A 17908-nucleotide genomic window follows, 5' to 3' on the forward strand; every position below is an offset into this window, starting at 1 on the left:
GGGTCAAATGGTGGTTCCATTCCAAGTTTTCTGAGGAATCTCCATACTGTTTTCCAAAATAGCTGTACCGTTTTGCATTCCCAACAGCAATGTATGAGTGTACCTTTTTTTTCCCCACATCTTCACCAACATTTATTGTTGCTTGTTTTCTTGATAATTGCCATTCTGATTAAAGTGAGATGAAATCTTAGACTAGTTTTGATTTGCATTTCTCTAACTACTAGAGATGTTGAACATTTTTTCATATAATTGTTGATCGATTGTATATCTTCTTCCATGAAGTGTCTGTTCAGTTCCTTAGCCCATTTATTGATTGGGTTATTTGTTTTTATGGTGTTAAATTTTTTGAGTTCTTTATATATCCTGAAGATTAATGCTTTATCTGAGGTATATGTGGTAAAGATTTTCTCCCAATCTGTAGGCTCTTGCTTCACATTATTGGTTGTTTCTTTTGCTGAGAAGAGGGTTTTTAGTTTGAATCCATCCCATTTATTGATTATTGTTTAACTTCTTGTACTTTAGGAGTCTTGTTAAGGGAGTCAGATCCTAGGTTGACATGGCAAAGATTTGGGTCTACTTTTTCTTCTAGTAAGTATAGGGTCTCTGTTCTACTGCCTAAGTCTTTGATCCACTCTAAGTTGAGTTTTGTGCAGGGTGAGAGATAAAGGTTTAATTTCATTTTGTTACATGTGGCTTTCCATTTTTCCCAGCACCATTTGTTGAATAGGCTATCTATTCTCCAGTGAATGCTTTTGGTGCCCTTGTCTAGTATAACTGTATTTATGTGGGTTTGTCTCTGTGTCTCTTATTCTGTACCATTGTTCTGTGTGTCCATTTTGGTGCCAGTACCATGCTGTTTTTATTACTATAGCTCTGTAGTATAGTTTGAAGTCTGGTATTATGATGCCTCCTGCTTCACATTTCTTGCTAAGGATTGCCTTGGCTATTCTGGGTCTCTTATTTTCCAAATGAATTTCATGATTGCCTTTCTAGTTCTATGAGGAATGTCATTGGGATTTTAATAGGAATTGCATTAAATTTGTATAGCACTTTTGGTGGTATGACCATTTAGACAATATTAATTCTGCCTATCCAGGAATAGTTCCAAGAAGGAGTTTAGAATGTACATAGTTAAACTGCTCTGTGAGGTAAAGGATGGTATAAAGAGTGAAATCAAAGAGAAAATACAGGAAGTGAAAGATCACTTCAACAAAGAGTTAGAGATTGTGGGAAAAAAAAATCAAGCAGAAATCCTCCAAATGAAAGAATCAATAAACCAAATTATAAATTCAATGAAAAGCATCACAAACAGATTAGGAAGACAGACATTTGGAAGACAGAACCTCAGACAATGAAGACAAAATATATACTCTTGAAAATAAAGTTGACCATGCAGAGAAGATGGTAAGAATCCATGAACAGAACTTCCAAGAATTATGGGATAACATAAAAAGACCAGATTTAAGAGTTATTAGGATAGATGAAGGATAAGAGATACAAACTAAAGGAATGCACAATCTTTTCAATGACATAATATCAGAAAATTTCCCAAACCTAAGGAATGAAATGGAAAATCAAATACAAAAAGCTTACAGGACCCCAAATATGCCAAATTACAGCAGACCCACACCAAGATATCTTATAATGAGAATGAATAAAATACAGAATAAGGATCAAATCTAAAACTCCATGAGAGGAAAAAAATCAAATTACATATAAGGAGAAATCAATTCGGATCTCAACTGATTTCTCAACCCAGACCCTCAAAACTAGGAGGTCATGTTTCAAGCTCTGAAATAAAATGGATGCCAACCAAGAATTTTATATCCCACAAGATTAAGTTTCAGATTTGAAGATGAAATAGAAATCTTCCACAATAAACAAAAGTTGAAAGAATTCACAACTAGAAAGCCTGCATTACAAAACATTCTCAACAAAATATTCCATGTGGATGAAGTGGAAAAAAAAAATAAAAGTGAACTACATTAAAGGAATAGTCAATCAAAGAACAAACTTAGGGTCTGGGGATATAGCTTAGTTGGTTGAGTGCTTACCTTGCAAGCACAAGGCCCTGGGTTCAATCCCCAGCACTGCAAAAAAAAAAAAAAAAAAGGAGAAACAATTGAATTAAACACCAGAAATAAACCAAAATGACTGGGAATACAAATCATATCTCAATAATAACCTTGAATATTCTTGGCCTAAACTCATCAATCAAAAGATGTAGACTGGCAGACTGGATTAAAAAACAAGACTCAACAATATGCTGTCTCCAAGAAACTTATCTCATAGGCAAAGACATCCACAGACTGAAGGTGTAAGGATGGGTAAAAACATATCACTCATATGGTTTGCGTAAAGAAGCAGGGGTTTCCTTCCACATATCAGATAAAGTGGACTTTAAGCCAAAGTTAATCAGAAGACACAAAGAAGGATATTTCATTCTACTGAAGGGAATTACATATCAGCAAGACATAACAATTGTATATATTTATGCCCCAAACAATGGAGCATCTATGTACATCAAACAAACACATCCCAATTTCAAGAATCAAATAGACCACAACACAGTAACACTGGGTCACTTTAACACACCTCTCTCAGTATTAGATAGATCTTCCAAACAAAACAAAATAAAGAAACTATAGAGGGGTTTTCAAGATGGTGGACTAGAGAGTGGCTGCATTCCATGTTGCTCCAGGACTCAGGATTCAAGAAGAGGAGATATTGAGAGACTTGGGACTTACTCAAAGCCTCTGGGTGAGTCTCTCCTGTTGGGGAGGCGTCGCGGAGGGGGCGGTAGTCCTGGAACGCAGGGAACTTTGTGAAATAGAACTGCTGGCAAGACGCCCCTCCCCCCACTGGAGCAGTGAACTCGGACAACTGGGAGCATTGGAGAGAAGGCCACTCAGCACAGCGCTTGGACTCGGAGCAACCACCCTGGCTCGGGGCGGCTGCCCAGAGGAGGAGCTGCGCAGCGAGCTGTTTGGACTCAGAGCAACCGCTCCTGAACACCAGGGGCTGCCTGGAGGAGGAGGAGGAGCGCGGCGGGTTGCTTGGACTTGGAGTGACTGCATCAGGGCTACGGGCAGCTGCCCAAGGAAGAGGCGTGCGGTGAGTTGTTTGGATTCAGAGCGACTGCTCCTGAACAACGGGGGGCTGCCCGGAGGAGGAGGAGGAGCGCAGCGGGTCACTTGGACTCGGAGTGACTGCACCAGGGCTACGGGTGGCTGTCGGGAGGAGGAGGTGCTCAGTGAGTTGCTTGGACTCCTAGCGACCGTACTGGAACACCGGGTGGCTGCCCGGCGGAAGAGGCGTGCGATGGGTCGCTGGGATTCGGAACGACTGTATGGGGCTCCAGGTGGCTGCTCAGAGGAGGGGCCGCATAGCCAGGCGATAAGGTGCAGAGCACGGTCCTGGGACCTACGTGGCTTCTTGGTGGAAGAGCTGCACAGAGACAAACTGAGGGACAGAGCAAAGGTTCCAGGACTGCGGGCAGCTTCTCTGAGGAGGGGCAGCCTAAGGAGACTCGTCTGCAAAGGGTGAAGCTCCCAGGCACAGGAGGTAGGTACGGGCCTCTGGGAACGTTGCAGAGGAAGGCTGCCCAGCCCAGGTGGTAGTTGTGGATTAAGGGGAGCCTCTAGGAGGAGAACTGACCAGCGAGACTCCCTACCGGGTGAGTCTTCCCCACCGGGTGAGGTTTTCCCACAAGGACGGTAAAACCAGAGACACAGGCACAAACAGGCCTTGCCTCAGCCCGCAGCCTAGTTCCCCTTTGAATGACCATTGGTCAACAAGTGGAGGCACCTCTGCCCACTAGCAGGGAATATACCCCACCTGAAGGCCACCACCCCTAGAGAGGCAGCTTCCTTGTGGAGCACCGCATTATCAACTTCCTCCAAGACTTCAGGCTACTGAAGGATAAGAGTGGATATACTAGAAATCTTCAGAGACATTATAAGTCAATAGAGGAAATCTGCAATATCTTAATGATCCACTGATACCTGAACAATATGAGAAAACAAGGGAAGAAAATGCCCCAAACAAATCTAGATGTTACATCAATAAAATCCAATGACAGCATGGCAGAAGAAATGACAGAAAGGGAGTTCAGAATGTACATAATTAAAATGATCAGGGAAGCAAACGATGAGATGAAAGAGCAAATGCAGGCATTGAATGATGAGATGAAAGAGCAAATGCAGGCATTGAATGATAGCACCAATTGACAGTTAAAAGACCAAATATGGGAAGCAAGAGATCATTTCAATAAAGAATTAGAGATATTGAAAAAAAAAAAACAAACAGAAATCCTTGAAATGAAGGAAACCATAAACCAAATTAAGAACTCCATAGAAAGCACAACCAATAGGATAGAACACCTGGAAGACAGAACCTCAGATATTGAAGACAAAATATTTAACCTTGAAAACAAAGTTGACCAAACAGAGAAGATGGTAAGAAATCATGAACGGGATATCATGAAAAGGCCAAATTTGAGAATTATTGGGATTGAGGAAGGCTTAGAGAAACAAACCAAAGGAATAAACAATCTATTCAATGAAATAATATCAGAAAATTTCCCAAATCTGAAGAATGAAATGGAAAATCAAGTTCAAGAGGCTTATAGGGCTCCAAATACACAAAATTACAACAGACCCACACCGAGGTACATTATAATGAAAATACCTAACATACAAAATAAAGACAGAATTTTAAAGGCTGTGAGAGAAAAGAACCAAATTACATTCATGGGGAAACCAATATGGATATCAGCAGATTTTTCAATCCAGACCCTAAAAGCTAGAAGGACCTGGAACAACATTTTTCAAGCTCTGAAAGAAAATGGATGCCAACCAAGAATCTTATACTCAACAAAACTTACCTTCAAATTTGACGATGAAATAAAATCCTTCCATGATAAACAAAAGCTAAAAGAATTTACAAAAAGAAAGTCAGCATTACAGAACATTCTCAGCAAAATATTTCATGAGGAAGAGATGAAAAACAAAGAAGCAAATCAGCAAAGGGAGGAATTATCCTAAAGGAATTGTCAAATAAAGGAGGAACCAAGTTGTGTCAAAAATATATAAATAAATAAAATAAAATAAATGAACCAAATGACCGGGAATACAAATCATATCTCAATAATAACCCTGAATGGTAATGGCCTGAACTCATCAATCAAAAGACATAGATTGGCAGATTGAATTAAAAAGAAAGATCCAACAATATGTTGCCTGCAAGAGACTCACCTCATAGAAAGAGATACCCATAGACTAAAGTTGAAAGGATGGGGAAAAACATACCATGCACATGAACTCAGCAAAAAAGCTGGGGTATTCATCCTCATTTCAGATAATGTGGACTTCAAGCCAAAGTTAGTCAGAAGGGATAAAGAAAGACATTTCATACTGCTTAAGGGAAGCATAAATCAGCAAGATATAACAATCATTAACATCTATGCCCCAAACAGTGGCTCATCCATGTATGTCAAACAAATCCTTCTCAATTTTAGAAACCAAATAGACCATAACACAATAATACTAGGTGATTTTAACACGCCTCTCTCACCACTGGACAGATCTTCCAAAGAAAAATTGAACAAAGAAACCATAGATCTCAATAACACAATCAATAATTTAGACTTAATAGACATTTATAGAATATACCATCCAACCAAGAGTGAATACACTTTCTTCTCAGCAGCACATGGATCCTTTTCTAAAATAGACCTTATATTATGCCCCAAAGCTAATGTTAACAAATACAAGAAGATAGAGACACTACCTTGTATTCTATCAGATCATAATGGACTGAAGTTAGAAATATATGAAAGAGTAAAAAACAGAAACTACTCCAACACCTGGAGATTAAACAATATGCTATTATATGATGAATGGATAACAGAAGATATTAGGAAGGAAATTAAAAAATTCTTAGAGGTAAATGAGAACAAAAAAACATCATATCAAAATGTCTGGGATACTATGAAAGCAGTACTTAGAGGAAAATTTATTTCATGGAGCGCATTCAATAAAAGAAGTAAAACTCAACAAATAAATGACCTAACACTATAGCTCAAAGCCCTAGAAAAAGAAGAACAGACCAACAACAAAAGTAGTAGAAGACAGGAAATAGTTAAACTCAGAGCTGAAATCAACGAAATTGAAACGAAAGAAACAATACAAAAAATTGACAAAATAAATAGTTGGTTCTTTGAAAAAATAAACAAAATTGATAACCCTTTAGCCACACTAACAAAGAGAAGACGAGAACAAACCCAAATCACTAAAATTCGGAATGAACAAGGAAATATCACAACAGATACGGTTGAAGTACAAAACATAATTAGAAGCTATTTTGAAAATCTATACTCCAACAAAATAGAAAACTTCGAAGACATCAACAGGTTTCTAGAGACCTATGAATTGCCTAAACTGAACGAGGAGGACATACACAATTTAAATAGACCAATTTCAAGTAATGAAATAGAAGAAGTCATCAAAAGCCTTCCAACAAAGAAAAGTCCAGGACCAGATGGGTTCTCAGCCGAGTTCTACAAAACCTTTAAAGAAGAGCTCATTCCAATACTCCTCAAAGTATTCCATGAAATAGAAGAAGAGGGAACCCTCCCAAACTCAGTCTATGAAGCCAATATTACCCTGATACCTAAACCAGACAGAGACACATCAAGGAAAGAAAATTTCAGACCAATATCCTTAATGAACATCGACGCAAATATTCTCAACAAAATTTTAGCAAATCGCATCCAAAAACATATTAAAAAGATAGTGCACCATGATCAAGTGGGTTTTATCCCAGGGATGCAAGGTTGGTTCAACATCAGGAAATCAATAAATGTAATTCACCATATCAATAGACTTAAAGTCAAGAATCACATGATTACTTCAATAGATGCAGAAAAAGCATTTGATAAAATACAGCATCCCTTCATGCTCAAAACACTAGAAAAAATAGGGATAGTGGGAACATTCCTTAACATTGTAAAGGCCATCTATGCTAAGCTTGTGGCTAATATCATTCTAAATGGTGAAAAACTGAAAGCATTCCCCCTAAAAACTGGAACAAGGCAGGAATGCCCTCTTTCACCACTTCTATTCAATATTGTCCTTGAAACTCTAACCAGAGCAATTAGACAGACCAAAGAAATTAAAGGGATACGAATAGGAAAAGAAGAACTCAAACTATCCCTATTTGCTGATGATATGTTTATATACTTAGAGGAACCAGGAAATTCCACCAGAAAGCTTTTAGAACTCATAAGTGAATTCAGTAAAGTGGCGGAATATAAGATCAATGCACATAAATCTAATGCAGTTTTATACATTAGTGATGAATCTTTGGAAAGAATAATTAGGAAAACTACCTCATTCACAATAGCCTCGAGAAAAATAAAATACTTGGGAATCAATCTCACAAAAGAGGTGAAAGACCTCTACAATGAGAACTACAGAACACTAAAGAAAGAAATTAAAGAAAACCTTAGAAGATGAAAAGATCTCCCATGTTCTTGGATAGGCAGAATTAATATTGTCAAAATGGCCATACTACCAAAAGTGCTATACAGATTCAATGCAATTCCAATTAAAATCCCAATGATGTACCTTACAGAAATAGAGCAAGCAATTATGAAATTCATCTGGAAGAATAAAAAACCCAGAATAGCTAAAGCAATCCTTAGGAGAAAGAGCAAAGCAGGGGGCATCGCAATACCAGATCTTCAACTCTACTACAAAGCAATAGTAACAAAAACGGCATGGTATTGGTACCAAAATAGACAGGTAGATCAATGGTACAGAATAGAGGACATGGACACAAACCCAAATAAATACAATTTTCTCATACTACACAAAGGGTCCAAAAATATGCAATGGAGAAAAGATAACCTCTTCAACAAATGGTGCTGGGAGAATTGGAAATCCATATGCAACAGAAAAAACTAAACCCATATCTCTCACCATGCGACGAAACTAAACTCAAAATGGATTAAGGACCTCGGAATCAGACCAGAGACCCTGCAGATTATAGAAGAAAAAGTAGGTCCAGATCTTCAACATGTCGGCTTAGGACCAGATTCCTCAACACGACTCCCATAGCACAAGAAATAAAAGCAAGCATCAATAACTGGGATAGACTCAAACTAAAAAGCTTTCTCTCAGCAAAGGAAACTATCAGCAATGCGAAGAAGGAGCCAACAGAGTGGGAGAAAATCTTTACCACTCATACTTCAGATAGCACTAATCTCCAGAATTTATAAAGAACTCAAAAAAACTCTACACCAAGAATGCAAATAACCCAATGGACAAATGGGTTAAGGAAATGAACAGACACTTCACAGAAGAAGAGCTACAAGCAATCAACAAACATATGAAAAAATGTTCAACATCTCTAGTAATAAGAGAAATGCAAATCAAAACCACCCTCAGATTCCATCTCACCCCAATTAGAATGGCGATTATCAAGAATACAAGCAACAACAGGTATTGGTGAGGATGTGGGGAGAAAGGTACACTCATACATTGCTGGTGGGGCTGCAAATTAGTGCAGCCACTCTGGAAAGCAGTGTGGAAATTCTTTAGAAAACTTGGAGTGGAACCACCATTTGACCCAGCTATCCCACTCCTGAGCCTATACCCAAAGGACTTAAAATCAGCATACTGCAGAGATACAGCCACATCAATGTTCATTACTGCTCAATTCACAATAGCCAGATTGTGGAACCAACCTAGATGTCCTTCAATTGATGAATGGATAAAGAAACTGTGGTATATATATATACAATGGAATATTACTACGCCATGAAGAATGATAAAATTATGGCATTTGCAGGCAAGTGGATGAAATTGGAGAATATCATGTTAAGTGAGATAAGCCATTCTCAAAAAACCAAAGGACCAATGATCTCGCTGAGAAGTGGATGATGACACATAATGGGGGGTGGGAGGGGTTAGTGTTAGGGTTAGAGATAGGGTTAGGGAGGGGGGCAAGAATGGAGGAAGTAAGGACTGTATAGAGGGAAAAGATGGGTGGGGGGAAGGGAAAAAATAACAGAATGAATCAAACAACATTACCCTATGTAAATTTATGATTACACAAATGGTACGCCTTTACTCCATGAACAAACAGAGAAACAACATGTATCCCATTTGTGTACAATAAAAAAAATAAAAAGAAAGAAAGTATAGAACTAAATAATACAATCAGTAATTTAGACTTAACTGACATATATAGAATATTTCATCCATCATCAAAGAAATACACTTTTTTCTCAGCGGTACATGGATCCTTCTCTAAAATAAACCGTATCTTACACCACAAAGCAACTCTTAGTAAATACAAAAAATGGAGATAATACTTTGCATTCTATCAGATCATAATGGACTGAAATTAGAAATCAGTGATAAAAAATAAAAGCTACTCTAATACATGGAGAATAAATAATACACTATTGAATGACACATGGATAGTAGAAGAAATCAAGGATGAAATAAAAAAAATTACTTAGAGATAACGCAAATACCAATACAACATACCAGAATCTTTGGGACACTATGAAGGCAGTAGTAAGAGGAAAATGGATTGCACTGAGCTCATTTATTAAAGGAATAAAAAGTCAACAAATAAATGAACTAATATTACATTGCAAAGTCCTATAAAAAGAAGAACAAATCAATACCAAAAACAGAAGACAGGAAATAATTAAAATCAGAGCTGAGATCGATGAAATTGTAACAAAAGAAAAAAATTTAAAAATTGACAAAACAAAAACATGATTCTTTGAAAAAATAAATAAAATTGATAAACCCCTAGCCACACTAACAAAGATAAAAAGAGAAAACCCAAATTATTAAAATATGTGGTGGTAAACGAAATATCACAATGGACACAACTGAAATAAAGAAGATAATTCAAAATTTTTAAAAATTTATACTCCAATAAAATAGAAAATATTGAAGACGTTGACGAATTTCTAGAGACAGAGGACCTACCCAAACTGAATCAGGAGGGCATACACGATTTAAACAGAACAAATTCAAGTAATGAAATAGAAAATGCCATCAAAATCTGCCAATTAAGTAAAGCCTGGGTGAATTCTCAGCCGAGTTCTACAAGACCTTCAAGGAAGAATTAACACCAATCCTCAAATTATTCCATAAAATAGAAAAGAGGGAATTGTTTCCAAATATCACCTTGATACCAAAACCAGACAAAGACATATTAAGGAAAGAAAATTTCAGACCAAAATCCCTGATGAACTAAGATGCAAAAATCCTCAAAAAAATTCTGATAAATTGCATACAAGAACATATTAAAAAGATAGTGTACCATGATCAAGTGGGGTTCATTCCAGGGATGCAGGATTGGTTCAACATATGGAAATTAATAAACATAATTCATCGTATGAATAGACTTAAAAACAAGAATCATATGATCATCTCAATAGATGCAGAAGAAGCATTTGATAAAATGCAGAATCCCTTCATATTCAAAACACTATAAAAACCAGGAATAGCTGAACCATACCTCAACATCTTAAAAGCCATATATGCTAAACCCAAGACCAACATAATTCTAAATGGAGAATAATTGAAAACATTAAGCATTCCCTCTAAAAACTGGAATAAGACAAAGATGCCCTCTTTTAGCACTTTTATTCAACATTGTCCTTGAAGCTCTAGCCAGAGCAATTAGACAGAAGAAAGAAATTAAAGGCATACAAATAGGTAAAGAACTCAAACTATCCCTATTCGCCAATGACATGATTCTATATTTAGAAGATCCAAAAAATTCCACCAAAAATTTCTAGAATAAATGAATTCAGCAAAGTAGTAGGATATAATGTCACACCCATAAATCAAACGCATTCCTATACATCAGTAATGAATCTACTGAAAGAGAAATTTTAAAAAATACCCTATTCATAGCAGCCTCAAAAAAAAAAAAATACATGGGGAATCAATCTAACAAAAGAGGTGAAAGACTCTACAATGAAAACTATAGGAGACTAAAGAAAGAAATTGAAGAAGACCTTAGAAGATGGAAAGAACTCCCAGGCTCCTAGATAGGCAGAATTAATATTGTGAAAATGGCTATACCATCCTGTTTTTCTTTTATTTTACTACAAAATATGCAGATTGTATGTTTTAAAAGGGTAAAGGGAAGAGAGTAAGATACTCCTATTCCTATTTGCCTCATCCTACTCTTCTCCAAACTGGTTTCTCAGTAGATACACAACTCTAGAGAATGGAATGTGAGTCCGTTTTATGTAGATATTTTTCCTTTAGGTCCAGAGGGCCTTTCAGTTAACAGAGAAGATAAGGAGTTCTTATTTACCTTAGCTTGTGTTCATCATGGGAAGAAAATCACAAGATTGGTGCCCTGGATTAATGATGAAGCCTTAAGTCATATGACATTAAATCAGAGCTAAAATGCCATAATAACTTTATTGCTTAATTCTTGAAGTCTTTTGAGCTTTTGATCTTGCATTCCTATCAGGATGGCTTATAGCTTGCCCAGAAGCATGTAGGGAATGTGTGAATATAGTGTTTAATATTCACCATGAAGATTTAAGTGCTTGGTTTTGCTTTTCATACTGTGTGGCATCTTTGTAACTTCTGTGTATTTCATAGATGATGTTATTAATATTTTCTGGATAGTACATGGCATTTTATTTAGATGATATATGTTTTATTTAGATCATGTGTAGTTTATGTGGAACCTTCCGGTGTGGAATGATGGTGCTTTGTGTCAAAATAATGATTTTCAAGGTCAACGGTCAGTAATGTTTAAATGACTAAATGACATCGAGTTCGCTCTTGTGGTATAAATGAAACCAGACAAGTGAGAACAGGAACCTGTATATATATACTAGCATTTATTTGGTCAGTTTCATAAAATGTTGCCCATCCTCCAAAAGGATAGTCCATGTCTTTGAAGAATCAAAACCTGATAGATCTTTAATCAACTCGGAGTAACTTATTATTTTGCTGCTAATACCAGTTAACCCATTTTCTAGTGCTTCTTCCTTCAGTTGGGTTGTTTTGTAGGCATTCAAAGAGTCAGGTGACATTTTAATCATGTTTTAAAAAATTATATATATATGTATATTAAAATTTGTCAAAATCTATCAAATAAATATATGTTTATTTATTTATTTATTTTTTTGGTATTGGGAATTGAACTCAGGGTTGCTTTAACACTAAGTTACATCCTACATCCAAAGTCCTTTCTATTTTGTAGTTTGAGACTGCATCCTATGTTGTTGAGGCTGACCTTGAATTTATGATTCTCCTGCTGGGATTTTAGGTGTGTTCCACCACATGTAGCATAATTATATATCTCTATAGGGTACAAAGTGATACTATGATATATGTATATAGTGGGGAATGATTGAATCAAACTAATTAGCATATCTGTCACCTCAAATATTGATACTTTCTGTATAAATAAATATTATACCCTTTGATCAACATTTCCTCATTTTTCCCACTTCCAACCTCTAGTAACAACCATTCAGGTCTCTCCTCCTATGTGTTCAATTTTTTCAAATTTTAGATTCCACATATAAGTGAAAACATGGTATTTATTTCTGTGCCTGACTAGTTCACTAGCATAATATCCTTCAGCTTCATCTATGTTGTCACAAATGACATAATTTTCTACTTTTTTAAGGCTGAATAATATTATATTGTGTATATATGCTATATTTTCTTTATCTTTTCATCTATTGATGGATACTTACGGTCATTCAATAACTTGGTTACTGTAAATAGTGCTGCAGAAAACACAGGGATGCAGGCATCTCTCTGATATACTGATTTCAAATTTTTTGGATATATACCTAGGAATGGGATTGCTAAATCATATGGTCTGTGTATGGGCTATGCTTTCTATTGTATTCTGCAATTCAGTCATTGTAGTTTTAATCTCTAGAATTTCTATTTCTATTTTTTTCTATTTCTTTGTCAAACTTCTTATTTTGTTCATGTACTGTTTTCCAAATTTCATTTAATTTCAATAATTTTTATTTTTAATTTTAAAAAATATTTTGAATTCCTTGTCTATTGTCTATTATTTCATATCTCTCTATTTCTTCAGGGTCCATTGTTGGAGCTTTACTAGTTTCTTATGGAGGTGTGGTTTTCTGAGTCTTTGTAATTCTGTGTTCTTGTCTTGGTGTCCATACTGATACCTGATTTGAGATAAAACTCAATTCTCCACTTCTTTTGGTAGGTAGGGTCTGTGTAAGCTTCAGGCCTCTGCAACCAGGAAAGCCAGTTTTAGTTTTAGCAGCTAATCACAACAGGGAATGCCTATTGGCATTAGCTTTGAGTGTTGCAGTTGGGAACTCCACTATCATTTAGTGGTGTGTTGCTGCTCTCAGTTATTGCAGCTCTAAATGAGTGCTATGCCCCCTGTGCTGCGGGGAGGCTCTAGAAGCTCAAGGGCAACTTCTTTCTTGGTTCTTATCTTACAAATCTGAAGAATGACATTCACAGGACAATGGAAGATCAGAGTGAAAGGAGTAGGATTTATTCAAGTGTGAATAGACATAGAACTCCTGCAGGGGCAAGAGGGAAACCCCATGGGGGTTACTGCCTGAGGGCTAATCCTGCTAATCTAAGGGTTTATGTAGCACTTGGGTCCACACTATTGATTCAAACTTGTGCTGATCAGGGTTTGGGAAAATACCAATACTATTGGTTCAAACTTAGGGTGATCAGGGTTTGGAAAAGTACTAACACAATTGATTAACCCTTGAGCCTGAACTTCCATTCAAGTCTGCTCCACTTCTGTGTTTGTTGTTTTCTGATTGTCTTTAGCTCAAAATAATCTTTATGCCAAAGTAGGAAATTTTGGGGTAACATATTCTGGTTTCCTTCTATCCAAAGTTCTGTTTTCCTACAGCTTGTTGGCAAGCAGGAGGTTGAGGTTGTCTGATTGTTGAGGTTGTGGATACTTGGGGGTTCTGGCTGTGGTGTCGTGTGGAGAAGGCATCTGCAGTGGGCCCAGGCTAGGTGTGACAGGTTGGACAGCACCCCTGGCTTGCCTTGGTTCAGGCCCCAGAGGGTGTGGCAGGCTCCGTGTGGCCTGGACCAGTGCTCCAGCCCTCCCAGATGCTGCTCTGCAACTCTAGGATTTCAAAACCTATGTGGAGACAGACCCTTCTTCCGGACTTTACAGGTGTTCTTCAGCGGGGATAGACCCTCACTAATCAGTGTAGCCTGTGATTCTGCATGAGCCAGCTGCTAATGACCCCAGGGTGTCAGGGCCTACTTTTGGGTTTCTGCCTTTGCTTTGATTTCAAGTGACTAACTCTCTGCTATTAAGTCAAACCTGTCTGAACTCTGCAATTAGGGAGAGTTGCTGTCTGGGCATTGCAATCACCTGTGATTGGGATGGGCCCCAGGGTATGTTTCCTAGCCAGATGATACCAACATTTGAGATCTTCAGTTGGCCAGTCTTGCAGGGTGGATCTTGGTGTTAAGCAGAGCTGCTGCTCAGGCTGGATGGGACCAGCTGCTATGCTAAGTAGAAATGCATAATCAAGGTTTGCCTCCCTCCCTAGATAGGACTTTGAGTTGTGTGTTGAGGTTGAGCAAAGCACTGTTAAAAACTTCTAGATATGGTAGAACTAGTCCTTGCTCTTTGCTGACATGTGCTGTGTGGTCGTTTCTCTGCCTGGACATTTTGGGTCTGGCTATGGGGCTAGGCCTGGAGGCTGGCTATCTAGGGATCCAAGCCAGACAGAACTTCCCATCACTTCTGAGAGTGACCAGTTCATAGCGTAGCATTGCTGTCAAGCACAGTAGTGGTGTCGACTGGTATTCTAGGCAGGTATCACTGCTGGCAGGCACACAGAGCTTCCACCAAGACTTGCAGGCTGGTCACTGTGAGCTCACCTCCTGTTTTGCTTCTTCCTGACCCTAGATGATCTAGGTGGGTTTCTTGGGATATGTCTTGGAATGCTAGGGAAGCTACATGTCTGCTTCTGCTTCTCTTTTTCTACTATAGAAGCCACGAGTCCTAGGGTTGTCTCTCTTTTGGCACTGTGTTGACCTTTGGAGACAATGCTTTGGTGTAGTCAAAATGAGGTCATTTATCTTAGTTCCTTGTGTGTGTGTGTGTGTGTGTTTGCTGGGTGGAGGGAGGGGTGGAGGGCGAGGCAGGATTCTGTTGTCCATGCAGATGCCTCAGGTTTATTTTCAAGTTTGGAGGTCTTCACAAAGGATCCTTGTCTGGTGGGAGTGGGGGGAGGTCAAGAAACCTGGGAGCTCCTATTCCACCTCTTGCAAGCATCTTGTGTCTTTTTTCATAATGGCACCTGTCTTTTTGTAATTATATCTCAGATATGTAGTCAGTGATTATCCAATTTATAGTCCTTTCATTTTATTCGTCATCCTCAACTTGGCGGTCAGTGATAGGAAAGCATCATCTGTACATCTGTGCTTTTTCTGCCTGGGATAGTTAGGATACACCATCACAATGCCAGTTTTAGTTTTATAAAATTTTAGAAAACCACACACACACGTCTTTCATTTTGCTTATTGAACATTTTACTTAACTGCTGCTTTTCCCATATGATTGGATTCTATTTTGAAAATAATTATTTACTCAATTATCACAATAACCCAAAGCATTTAGATCAAAAGTTATAATGTGACTTTTTAAGGTATTTATAAGTATTTTTGACTTTATTTTGTCATCACTGTGACTAGTAATTTGTATTTGCATTTTACTTTATAGTTTTCAAAGTTATCTCTATTAGTTATCTAATCATTTAACAATAATGGTTAGTCCTTCAGGGGAAGGAAAAGAGCCTTTCCTGTACTTTCTTTAGGTTCTGCAACTGGGACCTGCTAAATAATTGATAACAAATAGATTACCTGGAGAAAAGGCATGAAACTTGATAATTAAATTTTATGTGCACAGGGGCTTTCATGGAAATGAAGACCCTAAAAACTGTTAGACCTAGGGTCTTATAGTTTACATGATATTTCTCCATAAATTGTGGAGAAGTGACAAGACAAAGGAAAAGGTATTTGGTACTCTTGGGGTAGTAAATCAGGAGGAAATTATATATATTGGAAACTAATGAAAGAAGTTTGTATAAATAAGATTTGTTTGTCCAGACCTATGTCTCAGTGAGGAATTCTGTCTCCTGTGATAAGGGTTGTTCTTTTGGTATGGGAGAGGAGAGAAGCATCTTTACAAAGGAAAATTTATGTCTTGCTTTTAGGCAGACAGGGAGAGGACAAAGCATTCTCTCTGTTTGTTGTTTTCTGATTGCCTTTAGCTCAAAATAATCTTTATGCCCAAGTACCAAATTTTGGGGTTGCATATTCTGGTTTCCTTCTATCCAAAGTGTAAGAAGTGAAAGCATTAGACATAATGCTATGACCATAACAACCACTATCATCTCTTATCTCCTTTTAAACAACTAAGACCAATTAAGTTCTCTTTATCAGGTGTCTTATGGAAATGTGTCAGGGTTTTGACAACATATGGTTTTTGATTATAGGTGAGAGCATCTTAGTTTGTAAGAACTCTGAGAAATCAAAGGGCATAGCTCTACTTCAGGGATCTCTAAAACCTGTTTGCAGCTGTCTGCAAAGACGAGAAGGCGAAGAAGTAACTGCCAGTATGATACGAGCTATTCTGGAGGTAAGAGAGGGTTCAATAAATTATCAGTTGACTCTTTTACACCTATGTTAACATGGTAGGACTTTAGTATGTGAAAATCTTTTGTTGTTGTGTTGTTGTTGTTGTACGAGGAACTGAACTCAGGGATGCTCTACCAATGAGCTACATCTTCAACCCTTTTTAAAAATTTTTAAATTCTAAGACAGGGTCTAAGTTGCTGAGGCTGGCCTTGAACTTGTGATCCTCCTGCCTCAGCCTCTTGAATAGCTGCGATTATAGGCATGTGCCCCTGTTCCAGGCTAATATGTGAAAAATTTTCTCTTTTTTTAAATCATATTATATTTTTAGCCTTTCCAAATCTGAACCTGTAGGTGTTTCAGCTGTGCTCTCTCAGTTCACTTCAAGACAATGATTAAAAACCAAATGCAAGATGGTTCTTTTTCACTTTTTAGATATTCTTCATTGCTTTTTGAACTTAAAGGTGACAGAAATGTACTCAGTTCCTCCATCCAGATAATACCTTTTACATTAAAATAAAATCATGTTACAACTACCCGATTAGAAGTTTACAACGATACAGAAAAATCTCAACAATATTTAACAATTGTATAGCAAATTCTGTACAATAATACAGAAAAATAAAATCTTTCTTTGTTTAGCTTTTCAAGTTTGATTCAGAAATGTTTTTTGTGCTTATATCAGCATACCTTTATATTGGTTTCAGCACTAGAACTATTGATATTGGTACCTCTGCCTATATTCTTTTCTTTTTTCCCCTTACCAGTTTGGGAAAAAAAAAGAAAATGCTTGCTAACAAAGGGTCAGGAAGGATGTCAAAAGTAGACACTTTGATACATTGCTGAAACTTTTGGAGAGCAACTTGGCCCTATGTGCTAAAATTTTGAAACTACATTTACCCATTTGTCTAGCAGTTTCACATCTAGGAATTTTATCCAGGAATAATTTGTGAAATTACATTAAATTAAATGTACAAAAATATTTTTAATAGCACCATTCGTTAATAACAAAAAATTGGGGAAAACAAGGATACCATTAATACTAATGACAAAAGATGCTGTGTGGTCTTTAAAAAGCTCTGTGATGATATGTGTCCAAGATACATTAAGTAAAAGAAGGCAAGAGACAAATTCATATGTATAATAAGGTAAAAGAATACCTGCAAAGCACAAGTGACTTTATATCTTCTTGCACTTATTCCCACCTTTCTGTGTGGGAAGTA

General features: G+C 37.3%; 1 protein-coding gene across 1 annotated transcript in view; it reads left to right on the forward strand.

Annotated features, from left to right (window-relative positions):
* The window catches only part of Polq (DNA polymerase theta), a 162029-nt gene that overhangs the window by 53327 nt on the left and 90794 nt on the right, over nt 1–17908 (forward strand). The window contains 1 exon segment of the mRNA XM_047563134.1: nt 16547–16689. Within this exon segment, the coding sequence (XP_047419090.1) occupies nt 16547–16689 (143 nt within the window).

This window comes from Sciurus carolinensis, chromosome 9, assembly GCF_902686445.1.
Source record: "Sciurus carolinensis chromosome 9, mSciCar1.2, whole genome shotgun sequence".
Lineage (NCBI taxonomy): Eukaryota > Metazoa > Chordata > Mammalia > Rodentia > Sciuridae > Sciurus > Sciurus carolinensis.